The sequence below is a fragment of the Balaenoptera borealis genome (genome assembly GCF_965194805.1).
Source record: "Balaenoptera borealis genome assembly, chromosome: 18".
Lineage (NCBI taxonomy): Eukaryota > Metazoa > Chordata > Mammalia > Artiodactyla > Balaenopteridae > Balaenoptera > Balaenoptera borealis.
The window spans coordinates 65,552,568-65,578,353 of NC_138877.1; the positions used below are offsets into that span (position 1 = coordinate 65,552,568).

General features: G+C 37.1%; 1 protein-coding gene across 2 annotated transcripts in view; it reads right to left on the reverse strand.

Annotated features, from left to right (window-relative positions):
* UGGT2 (UDP-glucose glycoprotein glucosyltransferase 2) overlaps positions 1 to 25,786 on the reverse strand; it is a 183,971-nt gene that overhangs the window by 6,272 nt on the left and 151,913 nt on the right. The window contains exons 33-38 of one of the 2 annotated variants that reach the window (XM_082366069.1): positions 25,615 to 25,699; positions 22,204 to 22,386; positions 19,706 to 19,866; positions 18,951 to 19,065; positions 10,837 to 10,953; positions 6,428 to 6,554 (exon numbers count right to left, since the gene is read on the reverse strand). In XM_082366069.1, coding sequence (XP_082222195.1) covers positions 6,428 to 6,554; positions 10,837 to 10,953; positions 18,951 to 19,065; positions 19,706 to 19,866; positions 22,204 to 22,386; positions 25,615 to 25,699 — 788 coding nt within the window. Of the gene's footprint in view, positions 1 to 6,427; positions 6,555 to 7,586; positions 9,277 to 10,836; positions 10,954 to 18,950; positions 19,066 to 19,705; positions 19,867 to 22,203; positions 22,387 to 25,614; positions 25,700 to 25,786 lie in introns of those variants that run through there. The other variant, XM_082366070.1, reaches the window with a different exon arrangement.

A 25,786-nucleotide genomic window follows, 5' to 3' on the forward strand; every position in this document is an offset into this window, starting at 1 on the left:
AAATTCTCAACAAAGTATTAGCAAACCAAATTCAACAATACATTGAAAGAAACATCCACCATGATCAAGTGGGATTTATCCCAGGGATGCAAGGATGGTTCAACATCCACAAATCAATCAATGTGACACGCCACATTAACAAAATGAAGGATACATATCATATGATCATCTCAATAGGTGCAGAAAAAGTGTTTGACAAAATTCAACATCCGTTTATGATAAAAACTCTCCACAAAGTAGGTACAGATGAAACATACGTCAACATAATAAAGGCCATATATGACAAACCCACAGATAACATCATACTCAAAGCAGAGAGCTTTTCCTCTGAGATCAGTAAAAAGGCAAGGATGTCCACTCTCACCCCTTTTATTCAACATAGTATTGAAAGTCCTAGCCAGAGCAATTAGGCAAGGAAAAGAAATAAAAAAGCATTCAAATGGGAGAAGAAGTAAAACTGTCACTATTTGCAGATGATATATATGATACTATATACAGAAAAACCAAAAGACTCCACCAAAAGTTTTGAACTAGGAAACAAAGTCAGTAAAGTTGCAGGATACAAAATCAATGTACAGAAATCTGTTGTGTTTTTATACACTAAAAGCTAGGTATCAGAAAAAGAAATTAAGGAAACAATCCCATTTACAATTGCATTAAGACCAATTTAACCAAGGAGAAATATATTTAACCAAGTGGGTGAAAGACCTATACACTGAAAACTGTAAGACACTGATGAAAGAAACTGAAGACACAAAATAAATGGAAAGATATTCTGTGCTTGTGGGTTTGAAGAATCAATATTATTAAAATGTCCATATTACTCAAAGCAATCTACAGATTCAATAAAATCCCTATCAAAATCCAATGATATTTTTCACAGATACAGAACACAGAATCCTAAAATTTGTATGGAACCACAAAAGGCTGAACGGCTAAAGCAATCTTGAGAAAGAAGAACAAAGATGGAGGCATCACACATCCTCATTTCAAGCTATATCACAGTAATCAAAGCAGTATGGCACTGGCATAAAAAGAGACAAACAGATCAATGGAACAGAAGAGGGAGCCCAGAAATAAACATATATATATATATAAACATATAATATATATATATATATTAGTTTATGACAAAGGAGCCAAGAACATGCAATGGGAAAAGGACAGTTTCTTCAATAAATGGTGCTGAGAAAACTGGACAGCCACATGCAAAAGAATACAACTTGACTGCTGTCTTACACCATGTACAAAAATTAACTCAAAATGGATTAAAAATTTGAACAGAAGACCTGAAACCATAAAACTCCTAGAAGAAAACAAAGGTGATGACCTCCCTGACACTGGTCTAGGCAATGATTTTTTAGATTTGACATCAAAAGCAAAGGCAACAAAAGCTAAAGTAAATAAATGGGATTACATCAAATTAAAAAGCTGCACAGCAAGGGAAACCACCAAAAAATAAAAAGGCAACCTATGGAAGGGTAGAAAATATTTGTAAATTATATATCTGTTAAGGGGTTATTATCCAAAATTTATATAGAACTCCTAAAACTCAATAGTAGAAAAACAAACAATCTGATTAAAAACTGGGCAAAGGATCTGAATAGATATTTTTCTAAAGAAAATATACAGATAGCCAACAGGTACATGAAAAGGTTCCAATGTCACTAATAATTAGGGAAATGCAAATCAAAACCACAAGATATCACCTCATACCTGTTAGAATGTCTACTATCAAAAAGACAAAAAATAACATAAGTGTTGGCAAGGAATGTGGATAAAAGGGAACCCTTGTACACTGTGGGTGGAAATGTAAATTGGTGCAGCCACTATGGAAATCAATGTGATGCTTCCTCACAAAATTAAAAATTGAACTGCCATATGATCCAGCAATTGCACTTTTGAGTATTTACCTGAAGAAAACAAATAAAAAAAACCCTAATTCAAAAAGATATATGTACTTCCATGTTCACTGCAGCATTATTTACAATAGCCAAGATATGGAAGCAACCTAAGCATCCACCAATAAATGAATGGATAAAGAAAATGTGGTATATACACACACACACACACACACACACACACACACACACACACACACACACACACACTGAAATATTATTCAGCCATAAAAAAGAAGGAAGTCCTGTCATATGCGATACCATGGATGGACCTTGAGAGTATTACACTAAGGGAATTAAGTCACACAAAGAAAGACAAATGCTATAAGATATCACTTTTACGTGGAACCTAAAAACAAAAACAAAAGCAATCAACCAAGCTCACAGCAACAGAGAACAGGTTGGTGGTTGTCAGAGGTGGGGATGGGGGATGGATGAAATGGGTGAAGGGGGTTAAAAGGTACCAACTTCCAGTTATAAAATAAATTAGTCATAGGGATGTAATGTACAGCATAGTGACTGAAGTTAATAATACTGTCTAGTATACTTGAAAGTTGCTAAGAGAGATCTTAAAAGTTCTTATCACAAGAAAAAAACTTCTTAACTATGTATGGTAATGAATGTTAATTAACCTTATTGTGGTGATTATTTTGCAATATTTACAAGTATCAAATCATTATGTTGTACACCCTGGAGCTAATATAGTGTTATATGTCAACTGTATCTCATTTAAAAAATGGAAAAAAAAGGAAAAATAGGTCATGACCAAGTAGAATTTATTCTAGGAATACAAGGATGATTCAATATTAGGAATAATGATTCAATATTAGAAAATCTATTAATATAGTTTATCATACCAATATAGCCAAGTAAAAAAATCATATAGTAACCTCTACTTTTGAAGAAGCAGTTGATAAAATACAACCCATTTTGATAAAAACACTTATTAAACTAAAAATCAATGGATATTTCCTCAAAGTGATAAAAATACATGAAAAAATAGCTTTAGTCCAAAGCTATTATCTTACTTAAGGGGGAACACAGGAGGTTGGCTAGGCAATGTGAGAAAAAGCAAAGATGCCTACCACTACCACTGCTATTTAATATTGTATTAGATATATAAGCCAAAACAATTAGACAAGAAAAAGCAATGTGAGGGTAAAAGGATTAGAAAGGAAGAGGAAAAAACCATCTTTGGTTGCAGGTAAGATGTACATATTCCTGGAAAAACTCAAGAGAATCAACTGAAACATTACTATAAACAATATGAGAATTCAATATGATCATAGGAAATAAAAATTCATATAAGGAAAATAGTAGTCCTTCTATGGACAAGCTACCACCAGTAAGAAGATACACTGGAAGAGAAAATTCCATTTTTAATAGTAACAAAAGATAAAATATCTAGGAGTAAGCTTTAAAATATACGTATAAAACCTATATGGTTAAAATGTTGTAACTCTTGACAAACATAAAACTGGACCTGAACATATAGAAAGACACAACATGTTCCTAGATAGAACAGTTTTCATGAAGATGTCAGTAATCTCTAAGTTAACTAATAAATTTAATATAGTCCTTCCTCTACCACAAAAGGAAAAAGAAAAAACAACAGAAAACTTTTTGGAACTAGATAAGCTGACTCTAAAGCTTGTACGGACAAATACGCAGACAAGGACACCCAGGAATACAACAACAAAGAGCGATGAGCCCTACTGGGTATTTAAACACACGGTCAACATTCAGTGATTAAAGTAGTGTGTAGTACATACACGTAGAGACAGAGACCAATGGAACAGGAAAAAAAGCGCCAAGTGAGACATACATAATACAGGAACTTAGCACATGCTAAAGGTGACAACACAAATATGTGGAATAAAGATTATTAATTTTTCCCAGTGTTGGGCAGCAATGCTCCAGAAGAAAACAGGCAAAGGACAAGAACAGTTGAAAAATCAGAAGAAATACAAATGGCCCTTAAACATATGATACGATTCTCAAATTCCATTCAAGTTATGGGTTGAATTATTTTCCCCTCAAAATTCATATGTTGGAGTCCTAACCTCCAGTACCTCAGAGTGTGACCTTATTGGGAGACAGGGTCTATGCAGAGGTATTCAAGTTAAAATGAGGTCATTAGGGTGGACCCTACTCCAACATGACTGGTGTCGTTAGAGGACAAGGAAATTTGGACACAAACATGTACAGCGGGAAGACAATGTGAAGAGACATAGGAAGAAGACAGCCATTTACAAGTCAAGGAGAGAGGCCTGGAACAGATCCTTCCCTCACAGTCCTCAGAAGGAAATAACCCTGACTACACTTTGATCTTGGACTTCTAGCTTCCAGAACTGTGAGACAAAAATGACTTTTGCTTAAGACACCTAGGTTGTGGTACTATGTTACAGCAACCCCAGCAAAGTAATACAATTTACAACAAGAGAAATGAAAATTTTATAAAGGAAGATATATCATAGCCTTAAAAAATGGTTGCCTTTATTTAGGGAGTATGGGATCGACATGTACACACTGCTACATTTAAAATGGACAACCAACAAGGACCTACTGTAGAGCACAAGGGACTCTGCTCAATGTTATGTGGCAGCCTGGATGGGAGGGGAGTTTGGGGGAGAATGGATACATGTATATGTATGGCTGAGTCCCTTTGCTGTGCACCTGAACTATCACAACATTGTTGATCAGCTATACTCCAATATAAAATAAAAAATTTATAAAAAAATGGTTGCCTCTGGGTTTGAGTAAGTAAAAGAGGGCTTCTGATTTTATTCTGTACATTAATACTTCCAAGTGTGGAAGTATATAGAATATACAATGGTTTTAATGTTTATAATGAACATGTCTTAAATTTGTAATTAAAAATTAAGCAAAAAACCCAAAAATCTCTTTTGTAAAACTTGTTATTTATACATATAACCATACAAAAACATATATACACACACATGCAATTTTTCTTTAATTAAGATATGGGTCAATAACATTATAAATATTCTATAACCTATTTTTTAACTTAAGAATTTGCTGTCAGCACAAATCTATCTCAATTCTCTTGAAAGGCTACATTATATTTCACTGTTTGTATACATCAGTGTTTATGCAATCGATCCTCTATTGATGGATAGATTCTATTTCATTATTAAAAACAATGCTGTAACAAACATATGTATATATAGGCATAATTTTTCTCATTTAAATGTTTCTTGTGAATTGCTGGATCAAAGGGCATATATTTTAATTTTTTATGCATATTATAAAATTTCCTTAATTTATACAGCTACTATATGTACGAGAGTGCTTAGCTGTCAATACCCTTGCTAATGCTGGGTCTTATTAATCCTTTAACTCTTTCCAATTTGATAAGAGAAACATTTCATCTCAATGTTTTATACATTTAAAATTGCTTGTGAGGTAATTATGTGAATTTTCCTTTCTTTCCTCCTTTTTTGCCTTCTTTCCTTCTCTCCCTTTGAAAACAGTTACACCACTTCAGAGAATAATCTTTCTTCTTCTGAATTGAAGTGGCACCTTTATACTACATTATTAAAAATGCTTGGGTGTGTTTTAAACACTGAACTTCTCAGACAACACACACTGATTTTGTTAAGGAAAACAGAGTCGAGATGAAACAATTTCATGCTTATATGAGAAAGTTTATATATAATCATTTCAGCCTCCCTAAAAAGTAAAGCTGAGGAAAATAAGAATTATATTCTGAACTACTAGAAAGAATTATTGTGAGGATTAACTAGTCTAACCTGTGAAAGTCTCTAACATACTGACTGGAACACAACAGAAGCTCAGTACTACTTTTAAAAAAGAGCAAAGGACAATAGAGACAGGCACTGACCAGGAAAGGGAATTATGAAGGAATCAAGAAGTTTATGTCAGCTTTAAAAGAATATTCAACACATATTTATTGGTGTTGAGGATTTATGTAGGGTGATGAAATGCTAAGGTAACCTCAGTTTTTTATTTTACTTTTTTTTTTTTCTTTTCAGTTTTTTAAATCTAAGAAATGGAAACAGATTAATCCAAATCACCCTCTAGTCATGACTAAGGCTACTAGATCCAGGAACCAACTTTTCATGGGGAAACCTATACCATGTACCAGATTAATTTAGGAGACAGGAGGTAATATTTTAGTTAGCTATGTAAGGCTTTTATTAAACTTCAGGGCTTGGATTTTCATATTTAGGAAATTCAGTGTGTCTTAAAGACAAGGGTTTCTTTTACTTTTTTCACCTCTACCTTATGTCAGGAGGTTAATACTATACTGCCTATCTATGCGATGATCTGAAGCCATATCCATGGGGGAACAGATTCTCTATCCATGTTTTAAATTTGTGAGCTTAGTCTACATAAAAATGAAATTTGTAATCAAGTCACGGACTTTGGTAAAGAAATTCTGACCTAATCATTTGATAACTTCACTAAGAACTGAGTCTGTAATCTATTCTAATTTCACTTAATGCAACATATGGTTCATACACCACTGCAGAATAACTTACTTGCATTTTTCTTCTTGTTTTCAAGGTGATCTAATAGTTGTCGTATCTCAGTATCATACACCACCCATTCTGGGACAATCCTGGCAGCAGCTTTTAGTTTAGGTTCTTTTGTTTTGGGGTTATTGCACTGAAAGTTTAAATCAAGCTTTGTTAATAAAAAACCATATTCGAGGAAACATAAAGGAAATACTTGAGGACACTGCTATGTCACTAGAGCAAACAAAATGCATTTTATAAAAAGCAGGGCCCTAGGTACTAAGTACTTGAAATACCGGAATTAGTTTAATAGAGAAAGGATCAAGTGAAATGACAAATCATAGTTTATGTAAGCAGTAAGTGTTTAATGCAAACACCTCAATCAGAACTTTAAACAAAAATTGTTTAAAGACTTTTTGATGGTTCATAAGAAGTCTGTCAAACAATTCTGTAAAATGTTTGCACAAAACATCCAATTATATGACCATCCTGTAAAAGAACAAAGAAGACTATATTAATAAATATTTGATTGCCTTTTCTTCAGACTAAAACCTGGTTTTATATACTTTATGTTTTCCATACACAAAACTATTTATCAGCCTTTAGAAAGGTCTTGAGTTTCTTTGGCAAAAGCATTCATCCTCTTTCACATGCCTCTGTTCTCATTAGCAGTTGTGATATTAAAAATCAGTTAACTGGAACTCATTTGTCAAAATACTGACAGTTGTGAAATTCAGAGTAGCTCATAAATCTCCACACCTTAAAAATATTTAACTAGCCTGCTTAATAGGCACAGCGGAAACACAATGGACGTGGATCCTCAGTCCTCATGGTTCCAATTTTTACTAGTAGTAAGGCTGGGACGGTCCACACCTACTGGCAATAAGGCTTGGACGGTCCACACCTACTGGCAGTAAGGCTTGGACGGTCCACACCTACTGGCAGTAAGGCTTGGACGGTCCACGCCTACTGGCAGTAAGGCTTGGACGGTCCACGCCTACTGGCAGTAAGGCTTGGACGGTCCACGCCTACTGGCAGTAAGGCTTGGACGGTCCACGCCTACTGGCAGTAAGGCTTGGACGGTCCACGCCTACTGGCAGTAAGGCTTGGACGGTCCACGCCTACTGGCAGTAAGGCTTGGACGGTCCACGCCTACTGGCAGTAAGGCTTGGACGGTCCACGCCTACTGGCAGTAAGGCTTGGACGGTCCACGCCTACTGGCAGTAAGGCTTGGACGGTCCACGCCTACTGGTAGTAAGGCTTGGACGGTCCAAACTTACTAGTAGTAAGACCTAGTCACTAAACTGTGTGTGTGTGTGGTGGCAGGGGCGTGGGCAGTGGCAGAATCTTAGTTTTTTTCATCTGCAAAGGACGAAATTAAAACAAGATCATCTCCACAGTTCTTCTAATATTTGATCAATTTTAATTAGCAGTTGGTCCTATTATAGAGTTTCTTGGGAAATTAAATCAAGGTTAAAAGGCAAAAAGTAGAGGAGGCGTTTAAGAAGGTTCTGACTCTGGATGTATTTGAAGGTACCGCCAACAAGACTTGCTCATGGGCTGGATGTAAATTGTGAGAAAAGAGAGGCATCAAATATGATCCTAGTGTCTTTGGCTTGAGCAACGTAAAGAATGGAGATGCCATTGACTGAGACAGGAAAGACTAAGGGAGGAGCATAAACTTCACAAAGTTACACAAGCATCCTGTCTGCTCTTCACGAAGCACTACCAAAGAATGTGTCCTGAAGCTCACTTCTACATGGCGTTTTCTTATAGTTGCCCCAACTTGCTTTCCCCTTCATCCTTCATGCCTTATGGGAGAGCTAAGTTATGAACCATGAGCCTGTTGTCTTATTTATTTATTTATGGCTGCGTTGGGTTTTTGTTGCGGTGCGTGGGCTTCTCACTGCGGTGGTTTCTCTTGTTGTGGAGCAAAGGCTCTAGACGCGCGGGCTTCAGTAGTTGTGGCTCGCGGGCTCAGTAGCCCCCCCTCGCAGGGGGGGCTATGGCCACCTAGTGGGTGGAGGCCAGGGACGCTGCTAAACACCCTCCTGTACGGCACACAGGTCCGCCTCCACAACAAGGAATTAGTTGGTCCCAGATGAAAATAATGCCCCAGCTGAGAAACCCTGATTGAAAGGGAGTTGAGACAGTGTCATGACATTCACAGACACTCTCATTCTCACCTTCAATACCAGGAATCATGCTTTTTCCTCTCCATTAGGCCATTTCCTTGGATTTTTCTTGTTAACTTTTTCCCCAAGAAGATGACCAAAAATAGCATGTTCTTCCATTTTTATTTTACATGTTTCTGTGGGAGAGACGATGTTGTCCACCAAAATTTATGTCACCCATCCTTCCTCTTCTATGTAGACCCATTGCTAGGAAGTGGCTGCCATCGAGGAATGACGATCCTTAGCTCCTCTTACAACTGGATGTGGCCACACGACCAATTCCTACCACGGGGCCAAGGCCTTTAGGAGCAGGGTGCATTCTCCACACTCCTTTCTCCTTTCCCTCCAGATCAACACTATCCAACAGAAATATGATGGAAACCACACACACAGCTTTACATTTCCTAGCAGCCACATATAAAAATGTAAAAGGAACGGGTGAAATAAGTTTTAATACTATATTTTATTTAACCCAATATTTCCAAAATGTTATCAAAATGTAATCAATATAAAAATTAGTAATGAGATATTTTTACATTCTTTTTGTTGTACTGAGTCTTCAAAATCCGATGTGTTTTATACCTTACGGCATGTCTCAACTTACACTGGCAACATTTTAAGTACTCTGTGGCTGCATGTGGCATGTGGCTGCCATACTGGATGGATCAGCTCCAGATGGACACAGATGATGACAGGACCCTAGAGGACGAAGAGGTCACAAGATGGATGGAGACTGGTCCCTGAGTCGTGATGTACAGGGAAGCTACTCACTGACAGGACACCCACTCAGGTCTGAACCTGGGTGTATGTGAAACCATGGAAATCTGGGCATTTGTCAGAGTAGCTCATGTTAATCTAAGTGCTAAAGATCCCAAGGAGACCTTATGTCACTAACATATGAGTCACCACCTTATACAACATAACCTTAACATTTTCTGTTATGTTCAGTAATGTTCTTGACCTCTCTTTAGAAATTTCCCTCGCTTTCTTCTTACCAGTGCCATCTTGTTTCTGCTACATTCTATCCCCTATGATTGCAATCTAACATTTTGGCACGCTACTTTCTTTCTATACATTTCTATACATATATGGAAAAACATCCCTATATTTTATTGCACTGTCTTATTTTGTTCAAAACTATGAGTTTTAATATTTTGACAGTCTGTTCTTCAGTGAAGATCTTCTAAACAAGTCTATACTTTTAGCACATAAAAACAATATGGTCAGAAAAAGAATAATATCTTGTACTATTAAAGACAATATATAGTATTGGAATATAATGTCTAGACAGCTGGATAATAAATAAGTTAGTTTAAAATACTTCATGTCTAGATTTAAACTGTGTAGCATAAACTGCTTAAAATGAAAATCTAAGAAAAAAACTTCTCAAAAATAATGAAGAAAAATAGACATGTATAGGATAATTTAAGTAGACAGAGTTATTTTGGTTGTCTTTATTTGGGAAAATTATTGGCAGGGAAACTAAACTTATGACATGTTAAGATGATAGTCAATCCATAAACATTTCAGCCAGCTCATGGCCTTTCTTTCAAAAGGCTTTGTGCAGAAAAGAATGAACACAGCAGGCCTGAGACCGCTACTCTTAGGCCCATGCTTGCAAGGTTGGCCCTTGGCTGGCACCTGGGAACTTGGGTTTCAGGAGTGTTCCCAACATTCCCTGCTAAGAATGGCTCACTGTGCCTAAACTGTGCAAACATGTGGTTTATGCTGACCGCCTGCCTTCCTTCTGGATGTTGGGAATTTTGGCACGTGCCAGGCAGAGGGGGTGCTTGCCATGACCAGGCCCCCAATAAGAATCCTGGGCATTGGGTTTCTGGTAAGCGGCCCTGATAGACCACATTTCACATGGGTTGTTGTACTTCTTGTAGCTTAAGGAATTAGGGTTGTCCTGGGTAACTTCACAGGGAGAGGACTCTTGGAAGCTTGAACCTGGTTTTCTCAGGACTTCACCCCATGCGCCTTTTCCTTTTACTGATTTTGCTTTGCATTCTGTCACTGTAATATCTTCACAGCCATGATTCTGAGTCCTATGAGTCCTCTTATTGAATCATCAAACCTGGGGGTGGTCTTGGGGGCCCCCAACACAGCCCTATACTTGCCAACCTAGGTAAATATAACAGTAAATAACAGCCTGAGCAGCAGGGTGCCCTAGGTGTGCCATTCCATTTGTAAAACAGAAAATATTTCTATTGGAACATTTTCATATCTGCTTATACAAAGGAAAATGCAAACGCTCACCAGATCAATTGTTTTGGCTCTTTGTTTGGATTCATCATCACACCAGGTTTCACACCACAACCAGTCTTGGGGAAGAGACTTAATGGCAACTTGGTAAATCATATTATTGGGAAGATCCTACAGAAAAAAAGAATGATTTAAACATAGAGGTATAGAAATTAGAGTCAGAGTGAAAGAAGTTGAAGATATCATTTAGATTTTAAAAAGATCCTAAAAAAACATGTAAATCTGAGGTGTGTCTATATTTTGAAGCTTTAAATACTTAATTTGACCCAATAGTCTTGTGTCATGAATGAACCTGTGCACTGGAACAAAGACCACACCTGCCCTGGGCTTCACCCCTAGCATCCGAGGTGGAGAGAGAGGCCCAGAAACCCACCATTCCACATGCCCTCTCTACCTCTTATCTGCCTCGAAACAGCAGGATGAATCACTTGTACCGTGTCTGCTATTACTGTTTATGTAGTCACCACCACACTGTCCAGATTCTGAGGTGACTTTTCATTTCCCTATCAGCAAACTATGCTCCACAAATATTTTCACATTTCTGCATAATCAGAGCTTTCTAAGCAAAGATTGCTGGCACCTGGGTAAAATGATGTTTAAATGGCAAATGAGCCTAGTAAGTTAAAGACAGAGATCTCTGCAGAGATTTAGAGACATCTTTCCCAGAGATACCTGCTTATATATGCCAGGGGTTGCAGAGCCCTTCCCAGAGAATATTTGTTTACATTCCAGAGAAAAGGGCATGTTTCCTCTCTCTCCCAGAGGGCACCAGCAGTACTTGTGTTAGCTGTCCCATCTAAGTTCCAAGATTCATAATTCTAGGGTTCTTCTTTCAACACTCCTATTAATCATCATACTGGAAGTTCTAGCCAATGCAGCAAGACAGGAAAATGAAATAAACGGTATAAAGATTGGAAAGGAAGCAATAAAACTGTCTTTCTTTGAGGATGACAGGATTGTTTATGCAGAAAATCCTAAGAATCAGTAAAAAAAAAAAAAACTCCTGGAACTAATAAGCAATGATAGCAAGGTTTCAGGATACAAGGTTAACATACAAAGGTCAATTGCTATATACCAGCAACGAACAATTGGAATTTGAAATTAAAAGCACACCATCGGTTGAGAATCCGCCTGCCAATGCAGGGGACACGGGTTCGAGCCCTGGTCTGGGAAGATCCCACATGCCGCGGAGCAACTAAGCCTGTGAGCCACAACTACTGAGCCTGCGTGTCTGGAGCCTGTGCTCCGCAACAAGAGAGGCCGCGACAGTGAGAGGCCCGCGCACCGCGATGAAGAGTGGCCCCCACTTGCCGCAACTAGAGAAAGCCCTCGCACAGAAACGAAGACCCAACACAGCCAAAAATAAATAAATAAATTAATTAATTAATTAAATGATAGAGAAATAATTACTAGGCAAATATAAATAGAAAGAATAAGAGTGAATACATATATGTATACATACATATATAAAATAAGTTACAATTTAAAAATACAAACATTACTCAGCCAAAAGGGCCATTATATAATAAGAAAAGGAACAATTTTTGAACACAATGTAATAGGCTACTTGTATGCACCAAAAAAACACAGCGACTAGAAACACATGGTAATAACTGTTATAACTATAAAACTGAAAATTATACAGGGAGATTTTAATATATCACTTTAAGAGTTAGGCCAATCTAATAGAAAAGAAGCTTATTTTCCAGTAGAGTTATTGGGAATGAAGGAATGGAACAGACAAGCAGACAGCAATTATAGCATAGGGAAATAACTGCTATGATAGAAATGAATACAGGCTGTCCTTAACCCAATTTCCTTTCTAGTAGATGCTACACACACAAAGTAGGTTAAACAAGAATGGTGTCTGCCTTCTAGGAGTTCACGATTAGGTAAATTACATTCTGGGGCCTTTTTCTGTTTCTAAAGTTTCCCCTGGTTTAAAAGTGAAGATTTAATAAGTACATCATCAAAATAACTTATGATAAATATATATGACTTTACTAAATAAAACATTTAAAAAAAAAAAAAAAAGCACACCATCATTTACATTAGCACCAAAAAAACCCCCCCAAAAACAAAAAAACAAAAAACTCCAAATAAACCTAGGTAAAAAAATCTAACAAAATATGTTCCTCTACAGGAGGAAAACTATAAAATTCTGATGAAAGAAATCTAGGAACATCTATATAAATGGAGAGATATTTCATGTTCACAGATAGACTTAATATTGTTAAGATGTCAATTCTTCCCAACTCAATTTATAGATTCAACGCAATCCCAATAAAAGTCCCAGAAAATTATTTTGTGGGTATCAACCAACTCATTCTCAAGTTTATATGAAAGGCAGAAGACCCAGAATAGCCAACACAGTGTTGAAGAAGAATAACAAAGTCAGAGAACCGATACTACTGAATTTGAAGTCTTCATATAAATTCTATAGTAATTAAGAGATTGGTAATGGCAAAAGAACAGACAAATACAGCAATGGAACAGAATAGAGAGCCCAGAAATATGAGACTTCTTTGTATTTTCTGCTCAATTTTTTCCTGTAAATCTAACACTGCTCTAAAAAAATAGTCTATTAATTAAAAAAAATAAAAGCTAGTTAACTGTTCCCTCTTCCAACACCCTTTTCCTGGGAATCCATTCTTTAAATCCTTAAACAACCTGGTCTGTCATCTTATCTCAGCCACTTTCTCCCATGGTCATGTTCTAGCCAAGTCCTCTATAATTTCAATTTCATGCTCCCACTCTCTGACAGCCTCTTGATATTCAGCTTACTCCATCAAGTACTCAGATATCAATATCTTTTGACCCCCATTGGGACCTCCAATCAACTGATCCTACCACTATTTCACTGTCCTTTACCCCCGATGTCTTCACTCTCCCCTTCCTTAATTTCCATGGTTAATCATTATATTTAATCCCTTGAATATATTCTCAATTGTCTTACCATTCTCACATTTAGTTGTACTCGCTTGGCAAAATTATAGTCCTGGTTAAATCCAAACTCTGCACCTGCCCCCATGCAACTAAACATGGCTGGCGAAACACACAGACACAGACACTACATTATACTATTTTATGTTCCCATCAGCAGTGTATGATGGTTCCAAATTCTCCATATCCTTGCCAAAGCTTTTACTGTCTTTTTTATTATAGCCATCCCAGTGAGTATGATGAGGTATCTCATTGTAGTTTTGACTTGAAGCTCCTAATGACCAGTGATGCTGAGCATCTTTTCACGTATTTATTGGCCATTTGTATATCTTCTTTGGAAAAATATCTATTTAAATTCTTTGAGCAGGACTTCCTTGGTGGTGCAGTGGATAAGAATCTGCCTGCCAATGCAGGGGACACGGGTTCGACCCCTGCTCCAGGAAGATCCCACATGCCGCAGAGCAACTAAGCCCGTGTACCACAACTACTGAGCCTGCGCCCTAGAGCCCTCGAGCCACAACTACTGAGCCCGCATGCTGCAACTACTGAAGTCTGCGCACCTAGAGCCCATGCTCTGCAAGAGAAGCCACCACTCGCCGCAACTAGAGAAAGCCTGCACGCAGCAACGAAGACCCAGCACACCCAAAAACAAAAATAATATCCTTTGAGCATTTAAAAATTGGTTCTCTTTTTGTTATTAAATTATAAGAGTTCTTTATATGTTCTGGATACTAGTCTCTTATCAGATATATGATTTGCAAATATTTTCTCCCATTCTGTGGGTTGTCTTTTCACTTTCTTGTGTCCTTTAACGCACAAAGTTTTTAATTTTGATGCAGTCCTGTTTTTTCTTTAGTTGCTGGTACTTCTTGTTTCATATCTAAGAAACCATTGCCTAATCCAAAGTTACAAAGATGTACACCAATACTTTCTAGGAGTTTTATACTTTACCCTCTTACATTCAGGCCTTTGATCCATTTTGAGTTAGTTTTTATACATGGTGTTAGAGGAAGGGGTCCAATCCATTCTTTACATGTGGATATGCTGTTGTTCCAGCACCTTTGCTGAAAAACCTATTCTTTCTCCATTAAATTATCCTGGCATGCTTGTCAAAAATCCAGTGACCATAGATGCATGGGTTTACTTCTGGACTCTCAGTTCTATACCATTGATCTATATATGTCTAACCTTATGCCAGTCCATTCCCTGTTCGTATTTAAAGGGTACAGTTTGATAAGTTTTACATACAAATATTCCTGTGACACAACGATCACAATCAAGCTCACTGAATATATCCATCACTCTCAAGTTTTCTTGTGCCTTTTTGCAATCCTTCTTGCCTGTCCTTTCTACATTCACCTAAGCCAGTTAGTTCCTGGGCAAACACGAACTGCTTTTTGTCCATGTAGATTGGTTTGCATTTTCTAGAATTTTGTATAAATAGAATCATGTGATATGTATATTTTTGGCTTGGCTTCTTTAGATCAGCATAATTGTTTTTAGATTCATCGATGTTGTTATGTGTATGAATAATTCATTCCTTTTTACTGTTGAGTAAATATACCACAATCTTTCTATCCAATCTCATTTTGATAGATATCTGGGTTTGTGGTAGGCAGTTTCTGATACGGCTCCCAGTGATCCGTGCCTCCCAGTATTCATTCTTTTGTGCAATTATTTCTCCTGGAGTGTGGCTGGACCTAGTGACTTCCTTCTAACAACAGAATATGGCAAAAGTAATGTGATGTCAATTTTCTGGAAGAGCTTGCGTAGAATTGATACTATTTCTTTAATGTTGGGTAGAATTCACAAAAGTTTGGTAGAATTTAGAAGCTATCTGGGCCTGGAGATTTAAACTAAATTCAATTTCTTCAGTTGTTATAGGGCTACTCAGGTTATCTATTTCATTTTGAGTGCATTTTGGTAGTTTGTATCTTTTAAGTAATTTGTCCATTTCATCGAAGTTGTTGAATTTATTACCATAAAGTTGTTTGTAATAGTTTCTCATTATTCTTTCAATATCTGTAGATATTGTGCTGTCATGTCTCTCATTTCTATATTAGTAATTTGTGTCTTTTATCTTTTTTCTGATCAGTCTGGCTAAAGGTTTATGTTTTCTTAATTTTATCAAAGAACCAGCTTTGGTTTGTAAGAAAATCTATGGAAACATACCATTTTTCCATTTTTTTCATTTCATTGATTTCCACTCTAATCTTAATTATTCTCTTTTCTACTTACTTTGGTTTCAAATTTGCTCTTTTTTTCTAGTTTCTAGGTAGAAGCTGAGGTTGAGACCCTTTTTCTTTTCTAATATGTACTCAGTGTTATGAATTTTCTAAGAACCGTTTTAACTGCTTCAGATGATGTACCTTATCATTCACTTTGTATATAGAAGAGAAGCAGCCTAAGGCTAAAATATATATAAATTCATATGAAATGGTGAATGGCTTGGTTGATGGGTCAGGGGCCCAGAAAGAAGATTACGGACAAGGGCATGGGTCCAAGGGGGCAAAGTAGAAGTGACCCTGCTTATCCCTCCCAGTGACCTTCTTGGGGAACTTGTGCTCATTATCCCCATAACTCTGGGAGGTTCTGGGTCGTATCACTAGGTTAGGGGAATCTTGGTGAAGGAATAAAGACCTGGGCCCCTCGACAAACTGTGACAACCAGGAAAGCCATCTCAGCTTCAGAACTCCCTGTGGGGGTTGTCTGAGGCCTTTGCTGAATTTGTAGAATTCGCCTAATTCTGCTTCCTTTCCTTCTCCAACAGCTGTTAGTCCTGAGAGCACTTCCTAATAAGCTTCCTGCAGGATAATTTCCACTTTAGAGTCAGTTTGGTTCCTGGATAACCCAACCTGTGATAGGGAGCTGAGCAGTAGCTGCCGACGTAAAGAACAGTGGAGGAGGAATACAGCTCGGGTTTTTGACTTTTAATTTGAGAAAAGTTCTGGGCGTTACTGTGTCTGTTTCAGCAGATTTAACATATGAGTTAGGCATTCAGAGGAGAGAGAAGGGCGAGGTAAAGATTTGGGAATTCTTGGTAGAAAAAAAGCTGGAAATTAAAGCCAGTGTATGTGAGAAGCCAATAGAGTGGGTACAGAATGAGAAGTGGGCCACGGGCAGAAACTTGGAGGATAGCAACATTTAAATAAGAGGTAGAAAAAGTGTAGTTCTCAAATAAACTGTGCTGCGAAAGTCACGGACATCAGAGAAGAACCAGGAAGATTTGCTATTATGAAAGCCAAGGGAGTTTCAAGAAAGGAGAGGTTTAAAGCACCCACATCACAAAAAAGGCAAATAAGAAGAAACAAGAAGTGTTCACTGGATAAGAAGACATCGCTTTGACTTTAGTGAGACGTGTTCAGCGGACTGGCGGGAATGATAGCCAAATGCGTCCAAAGAAGGACCACCATCCCCCACACGTGGTGACGCAGTGCTGGGAGAGTCCCTCAGATGTCTGCTGGTCCGCTTGAAAAATGAGTCCTTTCCTTAGTTACCCACAGGCAGATAACCAGTAGGGTTCCTTATGAATAATCCATTGGGGAAATGACTAAGAATTATAAAAATGTGATATTCATAATCTAAATCTGGAATGTTACTGGGGTTTACTGAGGACTCTATGTCTGTTTTTTACTAATTGGCAATATTGCAAAGACGCTACCTTGCATTTGCACACATACATATTTGGAGTTCTCTCAACTTCCAAGAATGATTTTTTTAAATCAGTCCTTCATCAGTGTGCTCTTGAATCAATCATTAGTATTTTGACCTATAATATTCCATTTGCTTGATTTTTAAACAAACAGCCTCAACTTCCTACATTATCTAGACCCTCTGTTACCTCTCTTCCCTATGCCAGACTATTTTTCCCCTCTGTACTATTCCTCAAACATGTAAGGCCCACTCCCACCTTGGGACCTTTGCATTCGATATTCTTTCTGCTTGGAATTCTCACAGATACCTGCATGGTCAGCTCTTAAGCCGCCATCTGAACATCACCTTCGTATAGATATATGGCCACTCAGTTTACAACAGCAAACTCTAACCCCTATTCACCATTCTGAACTCTACCATGTTTTCGTGTTTTATTTTTTCTCTAAAGCACTTATTACCTTTAAATATTGTTCACTGATTTATTTAGTTATTTTCCCACTAGAATGAAAGCACCATGAGCTAAGGATCTCTGTTTTGTTTTCTGACGTCCCAGGGCTTAGGAGAGTATCTGACACATAGTAAGTATTCAACAGATACTTGCTGAATTAACAAACATGTAAGGTTCTAGTAAGAACCTATATTCTTAATTTACTTATTTATTTTTGGCTGCGTTGGGTCTTCGTTGCTGCGTGCAGGCTTTCTCTAGTTGCAGAGAGCGGGGGCTACTCTTCGTTGTGGTGCACGGGCTTCTCATTGCGGTGGCTTCTCTTGTTGCGGAGCACGGGCCCTATGCACGCAGGCTTCACTAGTTGTGGCTCGCGGGCTCTAGAGCACAGGCTCAGTAGTTGTGGCGCACGGGCTTAGTTGCTCCGTGGCACGTGGGATCTTCCTGGACCAGGGATCCAAACCTGTGTCTCCTGCATTGGCAGGCGGATTCTTAACCACTGTGCCACCAGGGAAGTCCAGAACCTATATTCTTTAGTCACTGGAAAGAGGGAATAGTGGGAATTATGGGCTACAGGTCTTTTTCTTCTGTTTAAATTGTTAAAATGAGGAAATTAGCAGGATACAATAATGAGGAAATAATGGGATTTGAGAAAAAAAAGTATTTGTGAGGAAAAACAAAACGTAAGGCAGTAGTCAGGGAGGGCACAGGATGAAGGGAGTTTATCTTAAAGATCAGAGAGAAAGAGAAATGAGAGAAAGGGAGGGAGGGAGGGAGACAGACATGTTTAAATGATGATGGAAGCAAGTAAGAAAAATTGAGGGTAACAAAGTGAGATAGGGCACATAGTGGAAAGAAGAGGTTTAAGCATGGAAAAGTGAAGATCAAATGCTACTCTGAAAATGTTAGGCTTGAAGTGAAAAAATATGTAAGTCAAGATAGCTAATGCAAAATTGTACAAAGGGAAGAAAGAGGCTAAAAATACAAGATTTTGACGTCTATAAGCAGGGAGATAGAACAGTCTATGTCTATGTATTGAAAATTATTCCATGAATATTTTACTTACCTGATCTAGGTTTGAAAGACTGTTTGGATCTTGACTGAGAGTTTGGTACTGGCCCCGGAGCCTGTCACCTGCTGCGATTCTCCTGAACTTCTTGAGATCCACCACGTATAAGGCACTGCAAGAAATGAAGACTCCTTGAGAGCCTATGTTGTTTACATATATTTACTTTCCTCCAGTGATTGTCTACAGTGTTGGTATTAACCTTAGATATCCCTGGGTCTAATAATAATGAAGCCTTTCATAATTTGCTCCGATGTCTATACTGTTTCCAAGGGGTTTGAAGTTTGATATGATGCTGTTAGGATCCACATCCTCTTAAGGTCACCTTAAGTTTTTCCAAGATCTCCTGAAACTCATGGGCCTACAAAACAGTAACAGCTCTGAAGACAATCTTCATTTTGTTATGCAACAAACCAAGTTTAAATCTTCTATTGTAGTTAGGAACATACAGCTGAGCCATATCACTTGGGTTTAACTCCGGGCTCAGCTATGTACAAGCAGCGTAAGCCTGGGCAAGGTACACAAATGCTGTATGCCTCGGTTTCCACATCTATAAAATAGAGATGATAGCAATATCTCAAAAGGCTGTCATAGAGATTTTATGAGTTAATATATGTAAAGTCTTGTAAGAGCGACTGGCATGTAATAAGCACTATATAATGGGTTGCCATTATTGTATATTTTCCAAGAAAACTGAGTATTGTCATTCAACAAGTTATTTATTCACTCAAAGGTAAGAGTATGACTTTTCTTACCTGATATGGTATTTCCTTCTTAAAAGATGTGATGCCCAGTATCCCGTTTTCCAGAAACGATATCCATCCATTTCCGTGCGGCTATCACAGAAGGGAGTATACCCATAAGGAGCTCCATCCAGATCAAAATCTCGAAGTTCTTTTAGGTCATGTCTGACAATCTAAATAATTAGAATAGTTTCTCTGATGAAGACTATAAAATAACAGAAGCCCCTTTAATATGAATCTCAAGTCATCATCACCTTGTTGTAGAAAGATAGAGAACTGAATTTTCCCCACAGTTCTGTCATGTAGCACGAGTTCACCAAATTTCTATTTTTTCCTTTTGCCCTTACAGATTAAAAGAAACCTAAAATTTACATACCTAGTCTGTATGACAGTGGTCTTACTCATTAATAAGAATAGCTTGTTACATCATTTTTAATCAAGGTATTTTTTAATATTCTTTTTTAAATTAAAGTATTTAATTTTAATACTTGATATATGCCTGTAGTATATACACCTGTAGTATATGTTACAGATGTACAATATAGTGACTCACAATTTTAAAGGTTATACTCCATTTATAACTATTATAAAATATTGGCTATATTCCTCGTGTTGTACAGTATATCCTTGTAGCTTATTTTATACCTCATAGTTTGTACCTCTTAATCTCCTACCCTTATATTGCCCTTCCCTCCTTCCCTCTTCCCAGTGGTAACCACTAGTTTGTTCTCTATGAGTCTGCCTCTTTTTTGTTTTATTCACTAGTTTGTTGTATTTTTTAGATGCCACATATAAGTGATATCATACAGTATTTGTCTTTCTCTGTCTGACTTATTTCACTGAGCATAATGCCCTCCAAGTCCATCCATGTTGCTCCAAATGGCAACATTTTATTCTTTTTTTTTTTATTCTTTTATTTTTTAGGCTGAGTAGTATTCCATTATATATATACACACACCCCACATCTTCTTTATCCATTCATCTGCGGATGGACACTTAGGTTGCTTCCGTATCTTGGTAACTGTAAATAATGCTGCTATGAACACAGGGGTGCATGTATCTTTTTGAATTAGTGTTTTTGTTTATTTCGGATATATACCCAGGACTGGAATTGCTGGGTCATATGCTAGTTCTGTTTTTAGTTTTTTGAGGAACCTCCCTACTGTTTTCCACAGTGGCTGCACCAATTTACACTCCCATCAACAATGTTGGAGGGCTCCCTTTCCTCCACATCCCTGTCAACATTTGTTATTTGTGTTCTTTTTGATGATGGCCATTCTGACAGGTGTGAGGTGATATCTCACTGTGGTTTTGATTTGTAATCAAGGTATTTTGAACAAAATATATTTTGGTAAGGAATTAAATACACAAGTACATAGCTCTTAATTTCTCAAGGTATAGATTAATAATTCAGAATGATTTTTATGATATATCTCCATTATTATATATTGGCAAATATTAGTTTGAATCATAAAGAAAAATCTCTTAATTATTCTCAGTGGCTTCAATGACATAATGTTAATATGTTTCATTTTTTAATAGACTCTAGCCTGCTGGAAAAATATTACTGTATATATTGGGGGAAAACAGGAGAAATAAATTTTATGTTAGATAGTATGTTTGGAAACGCTTACTTCATTACACTTTTGCCTATTTTCTTAGTTTTTAATTATAATGATTCATATTTATCAATTTGAAAAATAATACAAAAATAATAAATTTAGAATACAAGTAAATTATAAAGTAGGATTTGAAAATATACTTTTGGTCCTAAATAACAATACTAACTTGTGCATTTGATTTATGTAACATTTATATTTACATATTATTGTTCTTAGAAATTCTGTGTATTTTTTAAAATTTTTAAGAGAAGTTCTGTGTATTTTAAAAATATTTTTTACCATTAGCGATTACAAAGGCATGCAAGGAGAAAAGGGGAAAAGTCATAAAAACTTCTGGATATATAAATTTTGAAAGCTGAGGACCATAATTTTTTTTGGCCAAATTTAGGACTCTTTTCTTTAAGTGGCAGAATGATGGGATTTGGTTATCGGCTAATCGCCAAAGAATGTGGCTGAAGGTGGAAAAATGAGAGGAGAGTGTGTGTAATTGCTAACTTTTCCAGCAAGAAGAAATAGTTCACTTTAAACAAATTTCAGTTCATATCCATAGGAACTCATATAGCTGCTTTTACTATGACTAATATAAGTATTTCTTTTCTTTTTAATTACCAAAAAAAACCCCCAAAACAAAAAACTACTACTTCAGAGGAAAAAACTGCCACGTCCTAAGGAATAAATGGTACTTCTGGCAACACCTTTGATTTTCCCCTGGAATGCTGACTTTTTTTTAAAAAAAGATACTTTGCTTATATGTCAAAATTATGTCTTATGTTTACATAGCGTGGCAACAAAGACAGTAATAAGCAGCAGCAACATAAATTGCATCCCTATACTCAGAAGTGTAAAAAAGTTTTAAGTGCTCTTAAAAACAATAGTTAATCTTATTACCTGGTCAGCATCAACAAAAATGATTTTGTCCACTGCAAGAGGAAAAAGGACATCAAGGAAAAGAATCTTATAACCCCAAATAATCCTTTGTTTTTCTGTCTGTTGATGAAGCCACCGGGGCCACCTATACTGGACTAGTTCATACTGGAATCCATACTCCTCAGCCATGTGAGGGATCACCTCCTAAAACACGCACACAAATCAAAGACTATGTTCAAGGAACAGAAAGCAGTTTTTGTTTTGGAGAAAAAATTAACATTTTAAAAGTTAGAGTTTACAAGTTGTTACAAATGAATCGGTAAAATGTCTAAACAGTACTTCTACAACTTACACCTGTTAATCAGAAATATGACAATGCTGACAAACATAAAGATGTAAGTATACATCAAACTCTGTAGTTTAAAGGCATTAAAAATAGGTACACTAGCAGGCTTATTAAGTAAGATAACTGTTCCTCTACTTTTACTACTAATGTTTGACCTGAGAAAACTTGATGATAGAAAGGAAAGCCTCTGGATCGTGGAACACCTGTGCATCAAACACTTTATGCACATGTCAACATGCTGGCTGGTCAGAGAGAGAGGAAGATGAAAAGGGTGTACAAAAAACACAAAATGAGTAGTAAATTGATAAATTGTATTCTCTATATGAGTTTCATGTTTGAGATTTATGACTATTTAATTCAAGGATTAAAAATACAAGGTAGTTATTGTGGCATGAATATTTGATATTTGATTCAGTGTCTTATAGGCTTAGAGTATCTTATTCTGTTTAAAACAGAGCAGTTAGTTAAATATGTACACTGTTAGCTAAGTTTGGGTCAAGAGCCCAAATATTGAGAGGGATGATGGTAAAGGAGTGAGTAAAGACGGGTTAGCAAATGTAGAATTTGCATTCATCTCCTCAGTTCTCACTTGTAGCTAGTTGCTGGTTATATGCTTAGTTTAATTTTCTCCCTGCTCTTGTAAGAAAGATGTAGATTTAAATTACGTTCCTTACTGTAAGCGTTGGTGTTATCTGTGAGTTGCAAAATGTTGACATTATGGCTAGGACAGTTACTGGGAGTCACTGCTTTCATTTCAAACTTAAAAAAACAAACTAGGATAAATTAGAAACACTTTTTTTTATTCAATAAATATGTATTAAAAAATATGTTCACTGAGCATGCACTATGTGCCAGGCACTGTCCTAGGCCCTAGGGACACAGTAATGAAACAAAACAGACACAAATCATGGCCCTCATGAGGCTTACATTTTAGATAAAATAAATGAAATTAGTAAGTTATCTACAGAAGAGAGTGCTATGGAGAAAAATAAAAGGGGAAGGGAAATAAAATGAAAGATCAGAAGGGACTGTCATTTTACATAGTGTAGTCAGGAAAGGCTTATTCCCAAAGTAGGTATAATTCAGCGAAGATCTGAAGGAAGACAGGAGGTATGCTTTTAAAATTGAAGGGAAAAGATCTAGGGTACTAGCAATTTCTGTTTCCATATCTGGCTGCTGGTTACACAGGCGTTTTAAATTTGTAAAAATTCATCAAAGTTGCACATTTACCGTTTGTATATGTTATATTTCCCTGAAAAAAATATAAAAGGTAAAAATTTCGAGCAAAAAGAACAAATTACAAAAAGAAGGAAAATATTTCAGATATGGTGTCACTTTTGGCCATGCAGCAGAACAAGACTCTTTTCCGCACACAGCACTGTGTTTCTAGGGAATGATATAATTTCCTGTTAAGAGAATCTTCACATTTTATTATCTCAGTATATGCAGAGTTAAATCCCCCGATGCAGTGTTGCATCACATGTTAAAAGTTTAGAAACAAACTAGTAAGACTTCTTGTCTCTATTTATGGGTTCTTTTTCAGTTTACAAGTAAGTACAGGAGGCGGCCCCCCTGGTGGTGGTGGGGAGGGTAGAGGAGCTGTGTCGTAAGGGTTAAGCACCTGGGCTTTGAGGTCGGAACGCTTGGGCTCAAATCTCAGCTACTAATCAGCTATTTGATCTAGGGCCTGTGCCATAAAGGACAAGTCTTGCTCAAAGAATGGTTGGGCCCTTTGCCCTTGGCTCCTGGGAAGTAAATGCTAACCTTGGAATATCCTGCCTGATAAGAATGTCTGTATTTGCCTGGGGACCTAGGGCCACGCCAGATAGTCTGTGCTAACAATGTGATTTATGATGGAGACCTTGGGCCACAAGATATCAGCTCAAGCTCTGGAGGGGCTAGATGCTAAGGTCAGTCATGGTGGCCGTCAGGTGGGTCTATGTACCCAACTCCCGATAAAAACTCTGGACAGCAGGTCTGAGTGGGCTTCCCTAATTGGCAACACTCCATGTGTACCGTCACAGTTTTGCTGGGAGGTATAAGCTCTGTCCACATGACTCCACTGGGAAAGGACAACTGGAAGCTCGGTCTGGTGTCCCCTGGATTCTGCCCTATGCATCTCTTTGCTTTGCTGATTTTAATCTGTATCCTTTTGCTGTAATCAACTGTAATTGTGAGTATAATTGCTTTTTTGAGTTCTGTGTGTCCTTCTAGTGGGTTTCTGAACTTAAGAGTGGTCCTGGATACCGCCCAACTGTGCAGGCCAGTTACATAACTTCTGAGTCGTGGTTTTCTGGGAATAGGACTTTATGAAGAGCAACTTTATGAAGAATGTAGGTAAAGTACTTAGCAATGTGCCTGGCAACACCAAGGAATAAAAGCATGGTTGCCTGTTTTTATTTCTGCTTTCACAACTGGTTTTGGTCTAGAAAGAGAACTTCTCTGAACTGCTGTTGAATGAGACCCTAACTTGCCTGGAATCTGATTAATAGGAAGAAACGGGGTACACTCTGTGGCAAGAGTGTAGGGTTGAGTAAAGGGTAACAGATGTTGGCCGCCGAAAAACTTCTAAATAGAAAATGCTGGAGACACTACCTATAGTGCCCACATTACCACACCAACCGATGCACCGCATGTGACACCAGAGCCCGACTCTTCTTGGTACTATCAGACTATTTTCTGTGGTACAGTTTTCATATTTTCTACTGTTCCTGCCTTTCTTTGTCAAAATATGACAGAAACTAATTCTTTTAATTACCAATCTGTACATATTTTTCATTGCCAACTTTTATTTACTTATTGTTATGAAAACCCGCTAATCCTGATTTTGAGTTTACTTAAACATAAACCATCTCCTGCTGTGTTTTTAATCACTTCTTTAAATAAAAGCTGCATAGAATTTTTCTTAAGCTAGATTAAAAAATACCAAATACCAAGGTTTTAAATTGATTACATATAGTCATTTGAGTAAATATACATTTCAAAAGACTCATTCTGAAAAGAGAAATGTTATGTGAACTTACAATGATATAAAGAATTTACTTCTGAAATATTAACTACTCTAGTAAAAAAATTAATGTACTTACTTTAAATGTTGGTGAGAGATAATTTTTAAGAAACCAGAACTTCACTGGTGTTTTGGTGTTCCGTAAAACAGAAAGCATCATAATTCTGCATAAAACAACAATAAACTCAATAAATTAACATTAATAGGGGTTCATCCTACTTCTCTTAAGGCTTTTAAATATTTAAAGATAT